Raw genomic sequence first — 24,960 nt, forward strand, 5'->3', positions numbered from 1 at the left:
AGTAAATAATTTCGTTAAATATTTTGAATATAATATCTATATTTTTAATAAATATATTTGCACGCGTCGGTTTCAAATTTAATGTTCCGAATTCGATTATATGGATGTGTTTTATTTTAACGTAAATATATTTTGAATTTATAATATTTAAATTGATTTTTAAAATTCAGTAGGGAGTACAATATAACGTGCTTTATAATTTATGAAACCCAAGATGGCAGAAAGAAAACAATATGGCGGACTGCAATTCACCAGAATAAGATTGCCAATCCAATATTAAGGCCTCTAGAATGTCCTGGAACTAATATGGCGGTTTCATAATGGCGACATGGTAAATATCACTATTTGATGTCCGGGACACCGGTTGAGGTCAGTCAATTGACAATCATCAATCCTCAATCCTCGGACAGTACTGGAGATCTACTCTGATCCTCATAACTGCAAATCGCTTCTTAATCATCCAGATTGGACGCTTATTCGGATCTCAAAAAGAGGCTTTATTTCAATATTACAAATCTAGAATGAATAAGAGGCCAAATAAGTAAGGTCTGTTCTAATATTTTAATGGTTATATTTCACCATTAAAGTCCATATCTTTCCTAACATAAATGTGGATATACAAAAAAATAGAGGCCTGGTAATCCATTAGTCCAAGTTTTATCTAACTTAACTAGAAGTGCAACTTTATGATATAAGTTGTATAGATATATATATATGTGTGTGTTGAGATTTTTATAAAACCCATGAATTAGAAAGCATATTCGAAATCTAAATTAAAAAATTACATTTTTTAATTATCTATTAGAGTTCTGTAACGTTTAATGCCATTTTTCCAGAAGTGTCATTAAAACCAGCAAAGCTCCTTGTCATGAGAAGAGAATTTAAGTAGATTCCTTCTGTAAAAATGCTATATTTGTGACCAAGTGCTGCTGTTAGTTTGATCAGATTAATAGTATTGAAGAAAAGGACATCAAGTCTTGCTAAGAGAGACTTCGTCTGTTGAGACAAATACAGTGGAATTGACAAACCTCATCAAACTTGGCTATTTACATCGTTATCAATGGACGATGATTAGATTCCAACATCAACTAAAATATTTAAATGGCACATCTTATGTACTAACGTCGAGTTCCCCATTATTAAGTATGAAGGAGTTGTTTTTGGTTCAAAGTGGATGATTAAGTAATACTGAAAATATGGCAACAAGAGCAATTCAGAAAATCATAAAGTAATCTAACAGTTATTTAGACATATCCATTGACTTTAGAAAAATACAAACGCTCTCATTGCTGGCAAAATCGAACACTGTGATGGGAATACATCAAATAAATGTAAATGTCAAAGTAACATAGATGGAAATGGTACTGATGGTGACTATGGTGGATACAACTGAGATGACTTTCATAATGTTGACAACAAACGTGTGAAGGTGATGTTAGCAACAGGGGAGATCGATTAAGCGTAATGGGAAGATGCAAATACTTTGGTGAATAGACTGACATTTAGTTTTTCGTAGAATACAGAAATTTCAGCAGACATAATATAAATATCCACTAAATTCAGATAAATTAAAGGCGCAGGAATCATAAAATTCTGTTTTAAATTGAAAATTATCTTGCATAGTTTTTGACACTATTACAGTAACATACAGTATATATGGAGTACATAAAACCTAGGCTCTGCTAGTGAATTCATACATTTTTCTGTGTTAACTTGACAATGCCACGTTAATGAGCGAATATATAAATGTTACACATAATACAAACCCCCTACGCCTGCTATATGGTTGGGATATAACCACTGTAGGGAGACTATTATTAGTCGTGTGGGGATACTATGAATTAATGATTGTAGGGGGACACTTAGTGATAAGGATCATGGGGATACTACGGCTGGCTTGCACAGTCATAACTTGTGTCAAAGGAAAGTATTTATCCGTTTGATTAACCTGCAAATTTTATTTTTACGATACTCATAATGCAGGATTGTTGAGATACTATGATTGATAGGGATTATATAGACACTGTAAGACGATCGTTGTGCTACTGTAGTTAAGAGTGTCTTAGGAATCCTTTGTTTACCGTTGATCACATTTGATAGGTGGGAAATATGTTATCCAGAGGTAAATGGGATACAATGTTTGTTAGGGATCGCAAGGATGCTGTTACAGAAGGGTCGGTGGGATAATGTGATTAAAGTATCGGACGGCTAGTATATGTGGAGGCTCTGTGGAATAAGATGACTGAAGGATCGTAATGTGCATTGTGATATTCTACTGAAAATTCTTAATGATATGTGGGTGATTGTGATAAATACCAATGGAAGTACTAGATATTCTTTGGTACTTATACGCTTCAACTTGGAATTAAACTCGCTAATTTCAACTGTGAACCAACCTCTCCAAACTGACTATAAAAGGCATCCGCCATTCTCTGAATCCTAAACTCGTGGATCGAGCTGGTTTTCAGAGCAAAGAGACGCTACGAACTCGCGAAACAAAACTATAGCTCATGACAGGGTTTTTTTCAGAAATCTTTCAAGACGATTTGTATTTAATATACATTCATTTCAAACATTGAGTACTAGATAAATGTTACTAAAGACAAGCTGTGATGAGGCGACAGACGTCATGTAGAGAACACCATGGGTAGAGGCCTGGGGCATCCCAGTCGTAAACCTTACGCTTTAAATGTAGCTGCACATGATGAACTAAAAGTGAGCTACTGTAACGGTGGTGTGATACTAAAGAATGTGATGCTGCGAAGTACGAAAGGAGGAAGATGGAAGCTAAACGTAACCTACACTGGTGCTTACTGGAAATATAACTATCGTTTTCTTTTTTATAATATCGCTGCTTAATATTTTGTTTAGGTGATAGTGGCACATCAATACATTTGTAATGTGCCCTAATATTGACGATATTTGGTTTTATGTTGCTGTACCTGTGTCCGTCTCTTTTTCTAGGTTTCTGATACTTCTGCGCAGACGCAGCACCGTTGTCTCACATTTCCGTTCCATTATCACAAAATTGCTCCTACGAAAAGCCTTATACCGAGAGCTGAGATGTTTACACATTTAAAAACACCTGTTTGCAGCCCACAATTGAATGCAAGGACGCGTTTTGTATGAAACGAAAATTACTACTATTTTAAAGAACGAGAGAGAAAAAAAGAACCTTAACTTTTCATCCACGCGCCAATGCTGTAAAATAAGTATAACTGTTGGACTTACAAGTTATATTTTACCATTAAATATGCCTTCTAAGTATACAAAATAATAAAATTGTGCCTTTTTAATGGATACCAAACCATTTCTTGCAATCTTGAAAATATTAGATATAGAAATTATTTTCTTCGTTTGCTACAAAACTAACTTTCTGTCAGCAACATAACGTTATTAAGGCATTCATTTTTTTACATGTATTATCGAAAATTTGTTCACATAAGCAGGGATTAACTTTATGTATGTATCGTATGTAATGTATTCAGGATGGTATGTATGTAGATTTGTTTTAATTATAATGGTTTGTAATTATAAATATTTGTAGTGATAATGGTTTGCAATGATAAAGGTTTCTATGTTGGGGGTGTTTGTATGTTGGGGGTGTTTGTTGGGGGTGTTTGTTTGTTGGGGTTGTTTGTTGGGGTTGTTTGTTTGTTGGGGTTGTTTGTTTGTTGGGGGTGTTTGTTTGTTGGGGGTGTTTGTTTGTTGGGGGTGTTTGTTTGTTGGGGGTGTTTGTTTGTTGGGGTTGTTTGTTTGTTGGGGTTGTTTGTTTGTTGGGGGTGTTTGTATGTTGGGGGTGTTTGTTTGTTGGGGATGTTTGTTTGTTGGGGATGTTTGTTTGTTGGGGATGTTTGTTTGTTGGGGATGTTTTTTTGTTGGGGATGTTTGTTTGTTGGCTGATGTTTGTTTGTTGGGGATGTTTGTTTTTGGGGGTGTTTGTGTTTGTTGCGGGTGTTTGTTTGTTGGGGGTGTTTGTTTGTTGGGAGTGTTTGAATTGGGTTACCAAAACTATTGAAGCGCTAAAATATATTTTAATTTAACCTTGTTTGTATAGCATAGTAGTAGTGTATCTAGGAAAAATGACTTGTGCCGGAGTAAACTTCAATCTGCTGCGCGCAGAGTGCCAGCAGGCGGCGGCGGCTGATCCGTGTGAGCGAGCTGCAGAGCTGCGCTCGGTATTCCGCCTTCGCCCGCCGCGCGTTTATCTTTAATATAAAAGTACAGCGGCGCCTCAGAGTGCATTTCCAAAGTAAACGCGGCTAATCCCCTCACCGTGGTTCCCTTTTCCCCGCTAGCAAATATTGGGGGAGTGTCACGTCACAGCAGGGGAAGGGGGTGGAGGGAGGGGGTTTCTAGTTAACGTGGAATGGCGCTGGGAGACAGAGCTGGTGGATATCAAGATAAGGTGTAGGCGCGTCCTTCGACGACACCTTGCTGCGAGTCTGCAGGTGGCCTGGTTGACGCCTAGCTCGCACTCTGCGCAAATGCTGTCGACAGCTGCGGTGGCGTTATTTCCAATGCCGTTATACCAACCACTGAATCGCCTTAAATTCCCGTTTTATATAGTCTTAAAAGGATGCTATTCAAAATGCATGGCCTCAAATTGGTTTGAAGTTACACGTTATGAAAAATTGATGAGAGTGAAGTTTTACGATGCGCGTGCACCATGCACCGAATTTTTCACAGGATGAAAAAAAAATGGTTTCATACAAAAAAAAGCGTGTTGCTCAGTAAATGGGATAGAAGTGAAAGTACTTCGGCAATTAAAACCTCGACTCATAAGTATATCGTAAGGGGGAAAATGACAGCGAGAGTAAACAAGAGAAAGAAGCCAATTTTTCTTTTAAAAAAACATGAATTAACAATTATTAATCATTTAAAAATAACTGCTCAGGATATGAATAACTATTTATCAATCAATGACGATTAATTAACAATTAAAATTACTCACTGTTTATATAACCACACCATAAAATCTTATATTAAGAACTTCAAGGCTCCTACTATAGCATAAAAACAATTATAACTACAATTTCTACACGTTTTACAAAATTAAATCAACTTGATATTTTATTCCCAACCACATTTATATTACTTAGTATTACTCAGCAAAACCATCTAAACAATTTAATGATATGACAAAGTGCGGGATTTTTTTTTTAATTTTTTTAAGTAGGTATCTAATGGTTGCAAGGATACTCAATCGAAAAAAAAAATTGTAAGTGTCCTAATTAAGATTTCCTTAATTTCGCTATTGTAATGAGACATCAGACAACAAGAGGATGACTTTTCGTAAATATTCTTAGTTTTATTTTATTTTATTTGTTCAATTAGAATATGTTAAGACATAGAGTAGAAATGAAGACTTTTAAATGTTCACTAGTTATTGTTTCTAAGTGTAACATTGTAGTGTAATGGAATGAAAGATATCGTCAGGATAAAATCATTTGTTTCTCATAATTTGTAAACTTAAAATTTAATTAAAATAAATAAGTACATTAAGATTAAGCATTGAATGTCAGAAGTTGTCTGTTGATTTTTTTATGAGAAACCTCTGAAAATGAAACATTTTTTGCTAATAATGAAATATCACCAAATTGTGGTATCCTTATCACCAACTTAGGGCCCTATATCACCACATTATGTAGTGTATGCACGTTTTCATATAATATACTGTATCTCCTTTATTTATTAAATTAAATTATTTCTTCTATCGTGCTATTTAGGTAATGAAAGGGTGAACATAACCCTACATAAATCTACATAATTCAATTATGTTTCAGTACTTAATTTACAAACATTCAGAACTTATCACCAAAGTAGGTAACTTTACCCTACTTCTTTAGGCGCGTTATAAAAACATGAAGAAGATGTATTTTTACAATGCGCGCGCTATACGCAATAAAGATTGACAAGATGAAAAAAGGCTATATACAAATTAAAATTGTATGTGTGCTTATAAATCACGTACTTTAGTGATTTATATTGAATACTGGTCCATATAATTAAAAACATTATATAAATTGATTTTATAAATTTTTTCGGGGTTTTAAAATGTTTTTATATAATTAGGTTAGGTTCCCGTATGAGTAATTTATTGTATTATATATTACATTATTATTTAATGAATAAACAAAATTTATAAATTATAATTAACCATTCAGTAAATTTGTTAATTTTCATTAATAAAAATTTATCTCGATTATTTCACTAAATTAAATCATTATTTTTGTAAAAGTTTATATTAATATACTGAGTATTAATTTAAATGTTTTAATTTGATTGAATTTATACTTAACCATCAGTATTTTTAATATCAATCCAGTAATTTCATTATTTGATCTATTTTGTTTGCATGCATAATTAAAGTAATTCTTTTATTACGCAAATAAGTATAACTACTAGCACATGTACATAAGTGTACGCATCCATATATTCCTTCATTTAAATTTGATAGAAAAAATGGGTTTCCCTACATATATCTGTGATACTGGTTTTTGTAATGAAGTCTACAATGGAGGATTTAATAGAAAGCCCTCATCACTCACCGTGGTGTTTGTGGTTGGTTGTGAGAAGAAAGGAAGAGCCTCGAATGCACGGAGGTTTGGCGGAGTGAGTGTGAGAGCCAGGCCTAACCGACAACCGCGATGTAGCCTGGCGATGCTGTTCTCTGTTCTGTCTCGAGTGAGGGGCACGGGGAGGGGGGGGATTGTCGACAGCAACCTGCTGGAGCAGATACGGCCGAGGGGGGGGGGGGGGGTGTCTGTGCTTCGAGGGACTTGCTTGTTGCTCGTGTTGAAGCGCTCAACTCAGTCGGCAGTCAGCCTCGTGTGCGATGTGGAGGAAGTTACTGGCGAAGCTTCTCTGAAACGTTCATGAGAATGCGCTATCGGGAACTGTTAAAATGCTGCACCTGGTATTTATAAATTGCAAAGTCCTTATATAAAGAAATGTATAAAACGATTTGGGGCTATTCTAGATATCGATACCATAATAATACTGATGATGTCACCAAGATGGCGTCGCTTACGTCATTGCCACCCTTACATTCTTACGGGACAAGCGCAGAAATATGGAGGTTTTGGGCGGGGATCTCTGAAACACACCATAGTTCGCGTGTTTCATTTTTTGAATATTGCGTTTTTCCGGTATCGTATTTTCCCCGCCCCTTTTTCTTGAGTAGTTTGCGATACCTATATTTTATAATCAATTAAATAATGTTTGTAGATGTTACATCTAATGGCAGTATCATATATTTTGTACAAAATAAGTAAATAGTTTTTAGACAGATTCTTAGAGATCACAAATATTGCCAAATTTTTAAGGTTTCATAAAGAAGAATTGTCTCGCTCTGATTGGCAGTCAGTTCATAAAATAATTCACAAAATGTTTTAAAAAGGTTTTTGACATTCCAAAATAAATTTTGTATAAAAATTTAATTTCAGAAATTATTTTTTGACTAGTATTATATATTATCGTTACAGAAATATTAATTTTATTTCCAGATATTATAAAATAATTTTTGGTTTTGTGACTAGTTTTTGTACTGTCTGGGTTTTAAAAAGTATATATTTTTTTGTACTAACACTCATATAAGTTTGCATAAAGCAATGTGGTGGTCTCTTCAATTCAAGTTTCTGATATAAAAATGGACAAAATTACACAAGTTAATTTTATATGCTTGAGCACTATTACATATTTTCATGCATCTTAACATCAAATTCATAATGTAAGTATTTTAAAACGAATATTAACGTTAAGAGTATTTAGGTATTAAATGAGGATATATGTGTAGTTTTATAAGTCTCTGTGCTGTTATTTTATCACAGTCATCAGACTTGCACACTTGCAGAACAAATTATTTTTGTGAATTTTTGTTTTTAATATCGGCAGAGAATTTTTTTTCTTGTAATATGTTTTGTAAATTGAATGTTATTGCCCATAATAAATGTCATAAGAAATTTTACACTGTCGTCACAACATAATTATAATTTCTGCTTATTGCATAAATATACAACAAACGCCAAGTATCTATTATAAAGACCGCTAAAGAAAAAATATTTAAATCGTTTATACTATTTACTGTTAAGAAAATTAACGTGCACATTTTAGCTTGAATGCATCTCTTTGTTTCCGATATTTGTGTTGTATTTGCTGAACAGCCTCATCATGATTTGTATTTGGTGACGTAGAAATGAAAGAACTTGTTTAACCCATATATATATATAATGTTATGCATCGCGGTAATTTAAAGATAGCAATATGTTTCTTGTAGATTCGAACTCAGATACGCACACTACAGGTTTTTTTTTTTTTTAACTGTGGCTCGTTATTTTTTATCACCAACGAGCCAAACATTTTTCTTATATTTATACATACATATGTGTACACATGTGTACACGTGTGTTCATATATATAACTTTTATTTTGACAGAAGTGCATTTGTTTTATTTGACAGTTTTGGGTGACAACGACGTATTTGAGACCAAGTTCAGACGGTACAAAGTTAGATTCTTGTGTTACCCGGAACTGCAACGCGGAGTCCTCGCATCGAACGTCACGTGCATCCAGCTGCTTTATGGTCAGCAGATAGCAAGTAGTATATTTCACCAAAATACTGGCTATATTATATTTTCTATTTCAGATTATTGTGTTGTAAGAATTTACAATGCAAACATTGAAAACTATTAAATATACTAATTATCATTTTACAAACACTTCGCCGAAACTAATTATCTTTAAGTGTAGGTAGCCGTACGTACACCCGTCATTTAAATCGGATTCCATGTAGCCCGGGAACGGAACGGAAACGTGACGTAACAGATGCTCAGAAACATAAAACAAGACTTAACAGCCTCACCGCTGCTTGATGAACGGCGAAGAGACAGAAGAAATATGAGAATGAAACCAGCCCAAGAAAAGACAAAGAAATTTAAATTTATTTATGAAAATAAAAAAAATATGTTATTTTCATTTTGTTTTGCTTTTTTTTTTGTGTGCTCTGTTGTGGAACAAAATAGTATCAAGTGGCCACTGCGTTATGTAGTTTAATCGACTTAAAAAAAATGTTTTTATTTATAAAATAAATTTCCCTGTTTACAACTCGGAAACATGCGTACCTTAAAAGTAGGGGTATTTTTCCTTATTTTTTTGTTAAAGCTAGCAGCTTTTGTTTTCTCTCGGGTTCCTGCCGTTCCATTCCCGTTTCCTTCTCAAGTGTTGCGGATCCGGCTTTAACGGCCGGAAATTCTCATTTCGAACACTCGTTGCGCGTCCGGCCGGAGGCTCCGAGCACTGCGTCGCCGGGAGGCCTGGGCTACTGCGAGAACCTGGGCGGTCCGAGTGGGCACTCGGGCACTCGGGCACTCGGGCACTCGGGCACTCGGGCACTCGGGCACTCGAGCACTCGAGCACTCGGGCACTCGGGCACTCGGGCACTCGGGCACTCGGGCACTCGAGCACTCGGGCACTCGGGCACTCGGGCACTCGGGCACTCGGGCACTCGGGCACTCGAGCACTCGGGCACTCGGGCACTCGGGCACTCGAGCACTCGAGCACTCGGGCACTCGGGCACTCGAGCACTCGGGCACTCGGGCACTCGGGCACTCGGGCACTCGGGCACTCGGGCACTCGGGCACTCGGGCACTCGGGCACTCGAGCACTCGGGCACTCGGGCACTCGGGCACTCGAGCACTCGGGCACTCGAGCACTCGGGCACTCGAGCACTCGGGCACTCGGGCACTCGGGCACTCGGGCACTCGGGCACTCGGGCACTCGGGCACTCGGGCACTCGGGCACTCGGGCACTCGAGCACTCGGGCACTCGGGCACTCGGGCACTCGAGCACTCGAGCACTCGGGCACTCGGGCACTCGAGCACTCGGGCACTCGGGCACTCGGGCACTCGGGCACTCGGGCACTCGGGCACTCGGGCACTCGGGCACTCGAGCACTCGGGCACTCGGGCACTCGGGCACTCGGGCACTCGAGCACTCGAGCACTCGGGCACTCGGGCACTCGGGCACTCGAGCACTCGGGCACTCGGGCACTCGGGCACTCGGGCACTCGGGCACTCGGGGGCCTGGGGCCCGAGTGCGCGGGCGCGCGTGAGCGGGAAGTCACGTGCCATTGTTCCGCGCGGAACTCCTGGTTTCGGTGTGCTGGCACCGTTCGAGAGGGTCGTGTGCGACTGGAGTATTCCTGGCGGCAGTCGACTGGCCTGCACCGGGTGGTTGGCGTCTCGCATGCCGAACCGTGCAGATATTGCTACTGTGGAATAAGTGGAAATTAAAAATAAAAATTGCATGAATAACGTGAGGGTAATAATGAAATCCGAGATTTATAAAAGTTATTTCTCTTTAAAAATAGAAAGGTAAATGTTCGTTCAAAATCTTAAATCTCCTAAAGTTCTTCGCCGATTGCTTTGAAATTTTTACAGAACATTGCATTCGAATACGCGCGTGTTTTATATTCCTATGTGACATCTGTGACAGGTGGAAGATTGATAAAAATATAGGTAGTTAAAAAATATAAGATTTTTAATATGTCCATTGCTATAGAGTGACATATATATACACAGGTATGGATAGGAGAGAAATATAATTATATAGAGAAATATATAGAGTGGTATAGATAGAGGTAAATGTATATACAGATAGATATATAAAAGAGATATAGAGATATACATAGAGATGGATAGAAATATTGAGAATTAGAGATAGAGAGATGTATTGTGTATGGGTACCTACTTCAAACTAATTAAAAAAAAATTGCAACGGATGCCGGGTATTAGCTATTAGGTACTGAATACGTATTTTGCTATAAATATTATTACGACCTGACAGTTTTAGTACACCCATAATTGCGATATGCGATTTGCCAGAAGTTTAATGTTTTCTGATCTAAACCAATGCGATTTTGTAGGGAGCGTGTGTTTAAACGTTGCACTTTTTATTTGGCTAAATATATTTAATGAAAACTTATTTTTTTATTTTTAACTCTTCCTAAAAGATAAAATATCAACTGTGTTAATGACGAAAAGTGTGGGAGAAGGAATATGCTATAGTAGCTTTCTTATATTTTTATTAGCTGTGCTTTCCTGTGGTCCACCCATTACAGGTTAGGTAGGTCATCTACGTAAAATAATGCTGTCAGCCACTCACTTCCTAATTAATGCTGAGCTGTGCGACTATTTTCTATTGCTTGTATGTGTGTTAACCTTACTGCATTATATCAGTGTAAATTAGGTAAACACCGAAAACACGTTATACATGTAAACTACACTGAGCTTTCATCATACCTGATCTAACCTTCCAAGGATAAATAACACACCGCTACTAACTGTTACAGTAATAGGGAAATACGAACTTACTTAAGGCAGTAGGAATCTAGATAGATCCAGAACACGTAATAATCTTAATTTTTTTAACCGATAATAATGTATTTCATTAAAGCTTTTTTTATTTGGCCCTAAACACAATTACAAAATGTCCATCAAATCAGAATTTAAAAAATGTAACTAGCTGAAAATTGTATTTTAATTATCATATAACTAAACATGCAATCTTTACTCCGGAACTCGTGGGAACAGAAGACGCTCGCTGACTCTCATTGGAAAAAAAAGAACAGTGTAAGCACGATTACTTTTATAATTAAAAGTTTAAAGTTACTTTGTGTTTACAGAGAAAAATCATTTGAAGAAAGAACTTCTTTTACTCAAAAAACCATAAAATAATCTACTTCAATTGAGTAAGATATTCTGATTACAAAGGATTGCATATATTGAGGTCATACGAGAAACCAAACAATATTACAGCTCCAGAAAATACATTTTCGTTATTTTCAGCTAAAATCACAGCATTATACAATAAAATGAACTTAATTTCATTTTTAGTTTGGGAACTTACAAATTCTGGCATATTGGGACGAAACTGCACACTAAAAATATTTGAAAACTACAAAAAAAATCCGTTCATTTTTATTTCTTCATTCCCTGACTTAGTTGACATTTAAATATCCTTTGCGAGATGATAAATCATGACGTATTGAATTTATAAGATACATATATTTTCATTACGACAAAAATACATTATATATATTTTGTAACACTTCTGCCTTTTAGAAACAATTTTAAATAATAGTTTACCATTTATTTTCACTTTAATTCATATTTATCCTTTAACAACCGATCTTCACACGTGAAACATCTGCCCGCACAATTTAAAAGTAACAGGTGTAGTTTTGCATGCAAAACCTTTTTAAAAAAAGTCTTAACATTTGAAAATAACATCGCTAAAGCAAAGCTTTGCTGTTTTTATTATTATTTCCTGACAAAACACTATAATCTTTATGCCATATTATTCCTGATACAGAAGCAAACTTTTTCCTAGTACAAAATATATATTAAATCTACTTTTTTTGTTCAAAGTGAGAAAATTACACACCGCTTAACTTTATTTTAATCTCATCACCGTTCTTGGTTTCGGGACAGTTAAAATATTATTACAGCACGAAGCAACTTTTCTTATCAGCAAATAATAAATATCTATGTCGTTACATTCTAAATTTATCTTTATTTAAATTTATTTTGTTTTTACAATGTTTACATTTGATATAAAGCTATGACATTGTTTTTTTTTTAATTTTAATTTTTGTAGCTATAATGTTCGTATGCACATGGTAATTTCATTTCATTCTGTAGAGTGCAGTTCAGTCATCTAGAAATTATTTAATAATTTTTGTGGTTAACTTTTAATGTGATATATTCGGCGAGACAATGTTTTATTTCTGTGTGAAAGTATTCAAATCATCATTTTGGACATACGTCATTGTTAGTTTAAACTGTATGGCATAGAAAGAACCTAATAAACAGACAAACATCAACACACAAATGCATAGAAAACAAGCCAAAATCAACCGATGTCAAATGTTCACTGTATAGACAGTACAGAGAATTCCGTGGATGGTTTTAGAACAATATCGCAACACAGACGAACCCAGTGGGCTGAAGTTAGGCATTGGCTGACTTATGCTTATTTTCTGTGTATTTCTGTGTGCTCATTATTCTTAGTCTTCAAATTATTTTTTTTTATTTTTATTTATTTCTATTTATTTTTATTTACTTTTATTTATTATTTATTATTTATAAATTTATTTAAAGAATTGTTTTAGAACACGCGTTTCACACGCCGTGGCTTGAAGAATAAAAGCTTGGCCACATCATGTGTGTACTGGCAAGGGAGGGCTTGTCATAGAGCAGTTGTACGGAAGGGAAGTAATGTGTGGGAGTAATGCCTCATCTCGATGTGTGGTTTCAGGCTGCTGCTTCGTCACGTTCTTCACGAGGAAGGCTGCCTTGGACGCGCAGAATGCCTTGCACAACATCAAGACCTTGACTGGGGTGAGTCGCCATCTTTGCCTGTTCTGTCTGCCCGCAATGGAGAGTTGAGTTAGTAAGATGTTACAAAGCTTCAGTGTGTGATCTGCTGCTGACCGGTGAACTAGTGGAGTGTGCTGTTTGAAACATGTCCCGCTTCTTGTACATCCAAGCAAATCGTTCAGTGCAGAAAAGTTTAGTTTCAGTTAGATTATGTTGTTTTTAGTCATATTTCACTGATCTTGTCAGGTTTCAGTGATTTATTATTTTTTTATACAACTTAATTTCAATTCACTTTTTTTTCAATTTTAAAGAGCATATTACATTTTTTAAATTCCTTGTTCGTTTAATTGCGTTTCTTGACACTTAAATGACTTGGATGTTACATTCTCAGATACCACTTCAGTGCAGGTGGGTATTTTTATTCGAATATCTGTTTTGGTCGAGGCCATCGTCTATGTATATTGCTATAGTGAATTAGAGCACGTTTGGACGTTTATTAAAAAAAATCAATATTATCGAAATGTCTGCTCGTTACTGCGTACAATTATTTTAAAACTTTATTCTTTTTGCGTCTTCCTAGAGTCCAAGACCGTCAAAAACAGGCGGATTCAAGGAAAAAAGTTTACATTTTTTTAAATTCATTGGTTATCAATGCGATTCATGGTTAACGTATTTTCGAGTTTATACTTATAGTGGAAAACCGTGAACATAGTTTTGTTCAGACATTTGTGTACGGATAGTCTTCTTTGTCCTAGAGACATGAAAGTCATTTGAGATGAATACATGGATCACAAAGCAAGGAATTAGGAGAAGGAATTGTCTACAGTGAGTGGCAAGGAGCCGGGCCCAGCATGTGCTTGGAGTGAGTTCAGGAAGCCTTATAAAACTGAAATTAGGATGTTTGGACTTGTACAGGAACCCGGGCTGCTGAAAGAATCGCCACATAGCTCGGTTTGACGGAATTTCGCTACCGCGAATGATTTTTATTTTATTTAATACAATTTAATGGACATACGCTATTGCATTTTTGCACTATCTGTCACGAGAAAAATCATTAATGCGAAATAATAAATAAAAAAAAGAAAACATAAACCCACAAAAAACAAGCTTAAATCATTTTATGTCGAACCGATGAAACCAACGATGAACCTAAACAGGTATTATGGTCAACACGACGACGACAGCACAGACTAAAACATTCAAACTTAAAAAAATCAGACAGAGCAAGAATTCCGTGGAAGGAATTGAGTCATGAAAAAAAAATAGACGAACACAGTGGGATAACAACGATGAGACAAAAATATCTCAACAATAACGTTAGATGCAGACAGGAAACAATACCTAGACTACGCAGCGTACATATATACGAGCACGAAGGTGAAGATGGGAAAACGCAACGACGACAACGCCGAAGAACACAGGAGGTTTCCCAAGACATGCTCAGCCGCACGTCCTCTGCTGCAGCGGCAACAGGTAGTGTGTGGCGGATGCATGAGAGCATGTTGGCAGTGCCCTCTTGCGAGGCGCGCTGCGCACCTAGCTCTCGGCAGAAGGTCGGCGACCGACGCGCCGCTAACAAGCGTCCCTCTCTCCGACGCCTGCCGTTCCCCGGCGTCTCTCCTCGTTACGACCTGCGCCCCGTGTCGCCTCTCTTTGCATGGAAATGTGAGGACCGCGACGCTTCTTCAGACGCAACTCTTCGTGTTCAGGTCACGATTCTCTGGTTTCCATTTGCATCCCAGCGCGCGGATCCTCGTAACAGGGTGGCGGCGAAGAGCCAGATCTGCCCTCACTTCAATTTCCCGCTCCTGCCGCCTGCAGATTTTCCCGACAAATTCCGGATTCTGAACAAGAGTTTTAGCGCTTTAACGCCTACGGCCTTCTCGCAAATGCTAATAAAAATATTACTGTTTGTACTGTTGAAGCTGAATCGGCCTTTTTAATCATTGGTATTATCTTCGCTCCAACCGTGCAAGTAAGAATAGAGAGAAAATTACAACTGGCACATATCAGACGACGCGTAGCCATGCTGTCTACTTGAAAAGAACCGTTCATGATCCAAAAATAGTAGGTTTTACAGTTGAACAGTTTTCACTGTTTTATAGATAAAATGATGCTTTGCCGTAAATTTTCTCTGACGAATAGTTATCAATTTTAAAATTACGTGTGTTAAAAACTACAGTTTAGTGTTAAAAATTTGTAAATTTTTAATTTAATACGCGTATATACATTCATGCCATTTAACCTAGGCCTGTAATAAAATTTAGTTTAAAATAATTTGTAAAAACCTACCATTATTGTTTTTGCGGTGTGCTCCAGCACTGATTCCAAACATCATGATGTTCTGCTTCTGTTTCACCTGAGAAACTCATCAGAATTTGACACAATAGAAATGAACCAGATATTTCACTAACGTACTTTTTTAAAGTTTTTGGGGGAATTTTTCTGCCGTAAGGCACCTTGAGCTGGTTCCCCCAGCCGGGAGCACGGAAGTAGCTTCTGTGACGTTCTGCTTCCACTTGATCTCGCTCAACTGCACGGAGCGCGCATGCTCATGTCCAGTCCGCGTGGCTCTGCTACATGCCATACCGTCAAGTTGAAATTATATTAGAAAGTAAATTTAATTACTAATAAATATCTTTAATGCGTGGGGAAATTAGCAGATTTTTGGCGACACTGTAAGAGAAATCTGTGAAGTGTGATCGATGTTCGAGTAAAGCAGTCACAAATACTATTCCCAAATCAGCTCATTGCGATCCGGATGTTAATAAGTTCCAAGGGTTGTGATTTAGGTATTGTTGCATTCAATTAATGCAGGTTTAGTGTGTGACCGTTTGGTTTTTTAGTTCAGTCTTCATTCTTCGACTGATTCGTGTATGTGTATGATTGATTTCTATCATTTTAATGGACATGCGCCTTTTCCGGTTTTCACTGTATGTCGTAGAGAAACCACAATAACCAGAAAGATGAATACTTATGACATAAGGGAAAACTGTCAATGACGTATGTACATAAAAATGTTGTAAATCTTTTCTTTCTTATTTGGTGGTATTGGTTTAAACGGAGAGTTAAGCTCGGAATCCGGTTGAGCAAAGAAGTTAAGAAGGTTGCATAATATTTAATCTGATGAACATTAATCGTTCAGAGATTCAGTAAAGGTATTGTGATTGGTAAAAAGCAATTTTATTTTATCGTAAAATTTGTACAGAATGTTTTTTTTATTTATATTAAAATAAATACCGCAACCTGTTATTTTTTTATCATTTTGGTCTTAATTTTTTTTAAAATAACAAGGTTTTGGTACGCATTTTCGGATGGCAAATATTACTAAGGAATTATTCCTGTGACTTGAATAATAATCCACCTAAACCATTACCTCCGAGAATAGTCACTTCGGCGTCCATTATTGTGTGTTCGGGTCCTCGCAGCATTTGTTTCTACAGCAATTTACACCTATAGACTTGGAAATATTGTCGGGGAAAGTGTCGTGACTGACCAAAACTGGCTTCTTGCTATTTGTGTCTCGTCGACATCTCGGATCTTAGGAGACGAGTCGGGCATGACTTGCAGAAAGGGACATGCCTGCAGTGATCCGGGGCAGTCGCGGTGAACCAGGGTCGTGATGGACAGACCGGTGCTTGGACACGCGTGGTGTCTGGAGTGCACTGCGTGTGTCTACACGACGCAGAGTGGCTACCTGAGGACTCTGTGCGAGTCACGCACCGACGGTCAAACAAGCATCGAAACTCTGGAACCCACTGGAAGCTTCTCGCGAAGTCGGCAGCCAAAGTAACACAGGCCATTTTCTCGAGTGTGCGTGGAACTGTGAAGGCCAGCCTTCCAAGTGCGAATGAACATGCGAGAGTTTACAGGTTCTGTTATGTACTGATATCAGACATGAAGCATTTGACTTCGGAGTCCTCGGCTTGCTCGAGCCTTTTGATGTTTAAAACATCCTAACTCTCTCAGTATGCCGCATTTGGTAGGGGTAATTTCGTGAATATGAAATGGAAATGCGTAACCACGGTGCTGCAACTGCCTGGAAGTCTCTGAAACCTGGAATAGATGGCGGACCCGCGTGATTCAGTCGTATGTGTGTATTATAATAACTATATACTATATATTTTTATACAAATCAAGTCATCCATTAAAATACCAACCAGGCTCGATGGTGCTTAACTTTGATAATAGTCAAAACTAAAGCATACGCCTGTACCTGATAGACCACCATGACATCAAGAAATACAATAGGCTTATATGTAAAATACGTATATATTAAAATAAAATACGATTGTTACGAGATCTTTAACTATATTTTTGTTCTTTTAAGCCACCCTGCCTATATCAGTGTACGAGGTGCACCATAACCATTTCGAAACTACCCGAAGCGCATCAAACAACCAACTTTGAGAAAAATTGTAGCAAATAAAGGAGTAGCCTAACTGAACCTAACCTGCGTTGGGTTAGGTTCTGATTGGTCCAGTTAGGGTATCACCATGTTGTTTTACAGAATTATAGTTAGGTTTTGAAAAGGGAGGAAAACAATTCCCCTATAATGAATACTTTTCGTCTACTTAATCACGCTGGGCATTATTTTTAAGAATCATAAGTTAAAATTCGTTTCCGAGTTTCATATTATAAGTTTATTTGCAATATGAGAACACATTAATCTTCTCTTTACCGATGTTAGATATTTACACATCACTGTAGTGAAGTGAAAGTCTCGCTCACATTTTTTCGTTGTAATTTTTCTGTTGAAATTGTTTGATGCCATGCGATTCGTTTTCTATTTCACTGGATCTTATATTTTTGTGTGAGTCTTTAACGATACAATGTAAATTCAATAGAAAGAGCAGCACTGAGGTTCAAGGGTTTGTGTTTCGGAATATCGCGAAATAAATTACCTGAATTCTGTGACTATCTCAAGTCCTTATAAGCGCAAACAATTGGCGATAATCAGAGACAGGAAATTATAATCTGTTTTATAAATATACATGTAATGCTTCTTATCTAAATATTAATATCTCTACGCTTAAACAGAATTTTAAAATGGTGAGGGCCATCAGCCCGGATGGTGGTACTAGTGCCTGGTACCAAATACTGTAGTAGGACAATATAGGAAACTCAGGCCTTTAAACAATGCGAACGCTGGCGACACGCGACTGCAGCGATCCTAGCGGCTCAGCCTGAAGAACGCCCGCGAAATTCAAATTCCCTTGCATTAAATGGGTGATCTCGGTACAGATTTTTTTCTCGTAGTTTGAAATCTTGTTGTCGTAGATTAATTAATTTACACTTCATATGTTTGTATGAAAATGATTCATAAACGAAACAATTTTTCATAATCTAAAAAATATAGTGATATAACGATCATTAAAAAGACCTAACTTAAACAACATATATTATCCAACTTTTAACAATAAAAAATACTTCACTTTAAACCTGAATTTTTGCAAATCAATAATTATGTTTTTAATTTCGTGAAACATGAAAAAATGTTTAAAATTTTAATTTCGTAATATCGGTGCTCAACATATCTATGAATACTCCGTAGGTGGTATTTTTGATTACTATGCCACGGAAAACATTATAAAGTGATTTGAATTTCGCTAACTTAAACTAATAAAACATTTACAACATTATACAGCATTTTAAATGTAGCTAACCAAACAGCATAAACTGTTTAAAAAAGTGAATATTTGTTATACGCCTTAAAATATGGCAATACTGTTTAGCAGTCATTAAATAGATTTTGAGTAATTTAAAAATACAATTTTCAGATTTTTTTTACAAGATCACCTATTCTTATAATTATTAATAAATATTTACAAAAAAACTTTTAAAACAGTATTATACATAAAATATAATTATTATTTCAATGATTAAAATTTGCAGGTACTTAACTTCTTTATTTCATACTCAGTAATTTAATTTAGATTTGTTTCTATAATGTTTGTGGAATATTTTTTTTTCAAATTTAGATTTAGCCAATAATAATATTTATCATATTTTAAACGTTAGTTGTACAATATTTCACCAATAAGTACCAAGATTCTGCTTTAAGGCAGTAAAGGGTAATGGTAGTGGTTTTTAGGAATTTTATGTAGACAGTGACATTCCTCTTGTTCTGAAGGTCGAGAGTGCAAAATTGCATCAAGCGAGGAATAAAACTTTAAATTTGTATAAAAATGTAAACAAACATAAAATCTTCTTTAAATGTTTGTATAAACACACATTCACATCTGCCCAATCAATCATTTCTAAAATATTTTTAAGATTTATTTTTGTCTGTAAAAAAATAATGTTATATGCCTACCTAGTGGAAAGTAACCAATACAACGCACTGAGCTGTGTATTTAAAGTTATTATAACACTGACTTAAACAAATAACAAGTAATAACATGATTATGTTCAATTACGATGTTAAAAAGTAATAATAAGACATATAAGAAAATGTTAAAAATAATTTGTGATGGAACGGGTTTTGATCCCAAGAGCTTTTAATCATCAGTTACGCACAATACCACAATGCTAAATATACCAATCTATAACGATAGTAAAATTTTAAGTTATTAAAATTGGTCATACCAATACTATAACGCATTTTTTTAAATTTTGCTACTATTTCTTTGTAAGACTTAAGGTCTATAAAATTTATTCCAGTTTTTTTTTTTTTTTTTTTGCTATCACGGAGATTTATTTACACACCGATACGCTTGAATTGTCCCCCGGTGTTCATGTAAGAGCATTTATAATAGGTTATTGCCGTCACACGCAGACAACTTCGGCACCAACGTACCTGAAGAAATTTAACTTCAGAAAACGACTTAGAGCCGTTAGCAACATCGCAATTCTTGTAACCAAAATAAGCACAAAAATTTTTAGTCAAATAAATAACTAAAAACTGCATAAAACTGGGGGGGGGGGGGGGGGGGGAACATACATTCAAAATTGCCTAAATACCCTTGTCACGAATGCGCTGACGCGGTGGGATCAGGCGCTGCCGCTAGAATGCCCTGCGTACCTTGTGTCTCGGTTTTTTTTTTTCGACGACTTCCTATTATCCCGCTACAACATTTGTTGGTGCTCGATAGTCTTGGTCGAGTCGCGACCGGCGGCCGTGTAGGCCGCCCGGCAGACCGGAGCGTGTTGCGGGAAGTCGCCCCTGCCAGGGGTCGTGGGTGCTCGGGTGGACGGAGCCTTGTGATCGATACTCGGTAATTGGAGATGGAATGTCACCGAACTGGTCTAGAGGCGCTTGTGAGGCCCGGCGCTGCTGTGCCTTGCTGGCGAGGTGCTGCCCCTGCACTTTATTACCCCTTAGGCTACACCTGGTGTGGAGTTCCTCTGTCCAATATGAAGTGACAGGCCTCATTAGATATCACGAAATGTATTCTTATGCGGAACATCTGCGTTCAAAGGTGCTAGTGTTTATGGAGCTACAAATGCATAGGAATGTGCCAGCTGTATTTCCAGGCTGCAGTGATTCAGTGATTGATGCAAGGTACGTGTTTCACGCTATCTTCGGCCTGCGTGTGGAACAAGGCTGGTTCTGGTCTTGCGCGCCATTAGGTATGGTCCGGGTAACAACAGTCAGTACAGAAGAGTCCAAACTTTACATATGTATATGGTTAGAGAACCAGCATCCTCGTTGGGCCACTGGGGAGGGGGGGAGGCGCATCCATCCTTGCTTCGAGATTGATTCCGCCGGGGCTTTCCTGTTGGGAAGCACTGCCCTGTAGCTGACCAGACCTCAGCCAGCACCAACACACACAGCGGGCCCTGACACCTGTAAGCCGGCTGCACCGTACTAGGTTCTACAGGTCTCATCTCAGTCCACAGCTTTAGATGGATGCAGTTACCCGCATCCAAAATTATATATACTCCTTCCAGTAGCAATCGGGAAAACTGTTAAAGCCCCAGCTAAGACATGAGGTTGAGGCTACCCATCCCAGCAGCATCACCACTTCGGCCCCATGCCTCACTCAGCTAACCAGATAAGTTGGCTGCGTACTTAGCCATTGAACCGTTGTCAGCACTGCTGGCACCTATCCCGATCCACCCCTTTTTTGGGGGGGCTCCTAAATCACCCAAAAACCCGTGGTCTGGTGGAGGCCTATTCAACCTCTCCTAGTTTCCAACCCAGTACCGTAACTGTGACGTCGTTGTGAGGTACAGATGGCATTGTACTTTATCAAAGTGTGCTGTGTTGTTAAGGGGTCGTCTCCTTACAATGACGTATTCTGCCGTGTCTGTCTGCCGCCGGCTCTGATTGATAATGCGCGTGCCCCCTCCTCTCCTACCATAGTGTTCCCCCCAAGGTCGCCGACTTCACCTCGTGTCAGGTTCGCGTCCATCAGCAGGCTGTCCGTCCCTCGCGGTATGTTCGTGTTGTGTCCGACCTTCTACGTACCTGTTTGGAAGACCGCTATACCGTTGGTATGACATCATCCGCTATAGTTAATACTTTTTTTCTTTTGAAAAAGTAAAGTTTAATCTGTTTAAATGCAAGTAACTTTAGAGTTAGAACATGTCGAACTGCGCTGTGATTGGATGTAACAATAGTAAGTAAAAGAAACATAATTTTTCAAGTCTTTAGTTTTTCCTTCGAGTGAAGAGATACAAATAAAAAATTGGGTTAAAATCTGCAGAATGGCGGTTTAAATTTAACGTCAAGGCTGGTAGAATTTATATAGTAACTACTTTAGAGTACTCGCATATCGCAGATATGTTTTACGCCTTTTTTCTTTGTGTTTACAGTATAATTCTCTCACAGCTTGAATATGCTCAGTCCATTTCCGTGTAAATGCATATACACATATGTATGCAATATATGTCAATATCTTACAATCTTTAAAAAAATTTGAAAGCTCAATTGAGGCATTTTATCAATTTGAAGGATACAGGGCTAAATCTGAAACGTTCTCATTGTGACGCTTATAAGTTTAAGAGAACTGAAAGGAAAAATACCAGAACAACTACTGGACGCAAACATGGTCTATTAATGTATGCAGCCAATGTATCGGCTCACTAGAATAAAGTTTTTGACTTCGTTTCCCTTTAAAAAATAATTGTGGCTCTTACATTACTAATGTAAGTTCGGCTATTTTTTTTTTCACTTGTCTTAAAGTAGCCTGCAGCCCATAATAATATCCTAATTCCTTGCCCTAAGTTCGATGCTAATCTCCTCAAAACCTAAAGCAGCGGACATATAAATATACCACATAGGTCATTAGATTATTTTTTTTAATTTATGAGTTTACAAAATTATGAGGATATTTTACACTCATAAATCTTTATATTTCGTGTATTAGTCAAATCTTAATTAGTTCCATTTATAGGTACCTATGTATCTCAAATAATTGGAAGATTTTTCGTAGAATCGATTATGTAAATTCTGGCTTTCAAAGTTTCATAAAAGTATCATAATAATGGATAAGAATAGATAACATTCTTTAGTTAAATTATAGAATACGATTTAACTTAAAGGTTTTAGATTACGTAAAATATAATCCACCTTTAGACTTTTTTACAACAGTTAAAGAGACATTTTTTGCTAAAGTTGTAAACTTCACGAGGAGAAAAATATTGTGGTTATAAATTTTAAGACTGCAAACTACAATAAGGAATTTTCAAGCCGCTGGTATTTTTAAGGACTAAAACGGGAAATTTTCCTTTAGTCTCGTATCTTCGTAGCCTCTTAGTCTTGTAGTCAAATAGCAGCTAGGCATAAGAAGACTATTTGGAGTCAAATACTTTTGACGTCATTGATAGTTGGAGCCAAAACACTGTTGGAGTCAAATTGACTGTTGGAGGCATTATATCCTAACTTAACATTGCCGATCGCATCCTACTGAGTTGAATGTACGTCGAAACGGGAATTTTTCCCTCGAAATTAGGAAATTTTTAGGAATGTTGGGTCATTTTTGATGTCCAAGATGGCCACAGTGACGTCACAATCCAAGATGGTGGTAGGCACCTCAGCACACCACCCTTAACCCTGCGCCAGAACATACATTTACATACTACTGATTGCATCAGCTAAATTTGATAGTTATATTTGCAAATCGCAAACCAATGTTCCACGTGCGAGAATGACAATTATATATTATATGTGTGTGTGTGTGTGTGTGTGTGTGTGTGTGTGTGTGTGTGAAACACCACTCACTGACTCATAACGAATCCTCCAATATTATAGGACCTACACAAGCTTAGAACTTTTTTTTTATGAAATTCAGCTCCCATGGATAGTTGCGGGACGATAAAAATTAAAATTTCGCGTTTTTCAACAATAAGTTCTACAGAATTTTATTTTAACGCTTTTTTTTTGTCTTCGTGGCAACGGCTATTGCATTGTTGTATTTGTAAATCTTTATTTGATTGAGAGAAGTCTCTCTTCACCTTGTGGTAGGCCCCAGCACACCGGGTTCTGCAGCTAGTTTTAAATAAATTAATATAACTTTGTTGTTACGCTTAGAGGATAAAAAAAAGACGAGCAGAATTAAAATGCCATGAATGTAGCAAGCTGTGATCTGGGCTGGGGCTGGATGGTCCGTGCAGTGGCTGCTAAGAGCGCGCGTGCGGGCAGATGGAGTCCGAGTGGGAAATGAGGGCCGGCAATCGGAAAAATGGAGGTCCCGGCGGACGAAGGGGGAAGGGGGGAGGATGCTGTGGCGGGGCCGGCCGCGAGGAAGGGTTGCCGAGTGTCGCCATGGCAACCGAAGCACCTGAGCGCCGCCGGCGACACGCGACGCCTTCTCCCGACAAGACACGGCCGATCCCCGCGCGACGCCTGCGAACATGCCTGGCGTTAGCAGGACTCTGCCTCGGTGGTAGCGTCAGCCACGTGCTCAGGACAGAAGGAACTGGGTGGGCAAGGTTGCACATGACTACGAAGAATGCCGGAAAACACATGGAAAAGTAGAGAGAACGGAGAATCTGATCTTCCCTGGCGTCTAATACGATTCTTGCCCTTATCTTTCAGCATTTGTTGACAATTTGCACCACTTACACTACTCACCCTTCTAGACTTCCCATCCTAAGACTAATTCCATCATATGGATTTTCCATGCTTCTGACCTGACAATACGTCAACACTTTACCCGATTTGTAGCTTTCCACTCATCGGTTCTTTTCACACCTCCGTTCTTTCCACGCCTTGGTTTAGTTACCACGCCTTGGTTGAGTTCCCACGCCTCGGTGGTTGTCCCTACAATTCGAAGTTTTGTACAGATAAATAATTTTACATCATATATGATTCCTACATATATATTATTCCTACTTTTAGAAGCCAGCATATCAAAATGAAGAAGACAGTGGGCCGAAGAATAATAAAACCAGAGGATAAAAATAACAGTGCGACCATAAACGTAGCTTTATAGTTGTTGGGTGTGTTTATGTTGTTGGCTTCCACTTACTGCTCACTGTGGGGTTTTCTGTAGTTTCTTCTTGAAGTACTGTGATGATAAAATCAAAATATCTTACGAACAATGACAGAATTTAGGGAATTGCTTCCTGCACTACGTGACTGCATCTCTTTAGTTTTGATTTCATTCTCCAGAATATATAACGCGTAGCTGTTG

General features: G+C 37.6%; 1 protein-coding gene across 45 annotated transcripts in view; it reads left to right on the forward strand.

Moving 5' to 3' along the window:
* LOC134531020 (CUGBP Elav-like family member 1) overlaps window positions 1–24,960 on the forward strand; it is a 1,002,129-nt gene that overhangs the window by 549,067 nt on the left and 428,102 nt on the right. For all 45 annotated transcript variants that reach the window (XM_063366464.1, XM_063366463.1, XM_063366465.1 and 42 more), the window contains one exon: window positions 13,317–13,399. In XM_063366464.1, coding sequence (XP_063222534.1) covers window positions 13,317–13,399 — 83 coding nt within the window. The remainder of the gene's footprint in view (window positions 1–13,316; window positions 13,400–24,960) is intronic.

Source organism: Bacillus rossius, chromosome 3 (genome assembly GCF_032445375.1).
Source record: "Bacillus rossius redtenbacheri isolate Brsri chromosome 3, Brsri_v3, whole genome shotgun sequence".
Lineage (NCBI taxonomy): Eukaryota > Metazoa > Arthropoda > Insecta > Phasmatodea > Bacillidae > Bacillus > Bacillus rossius.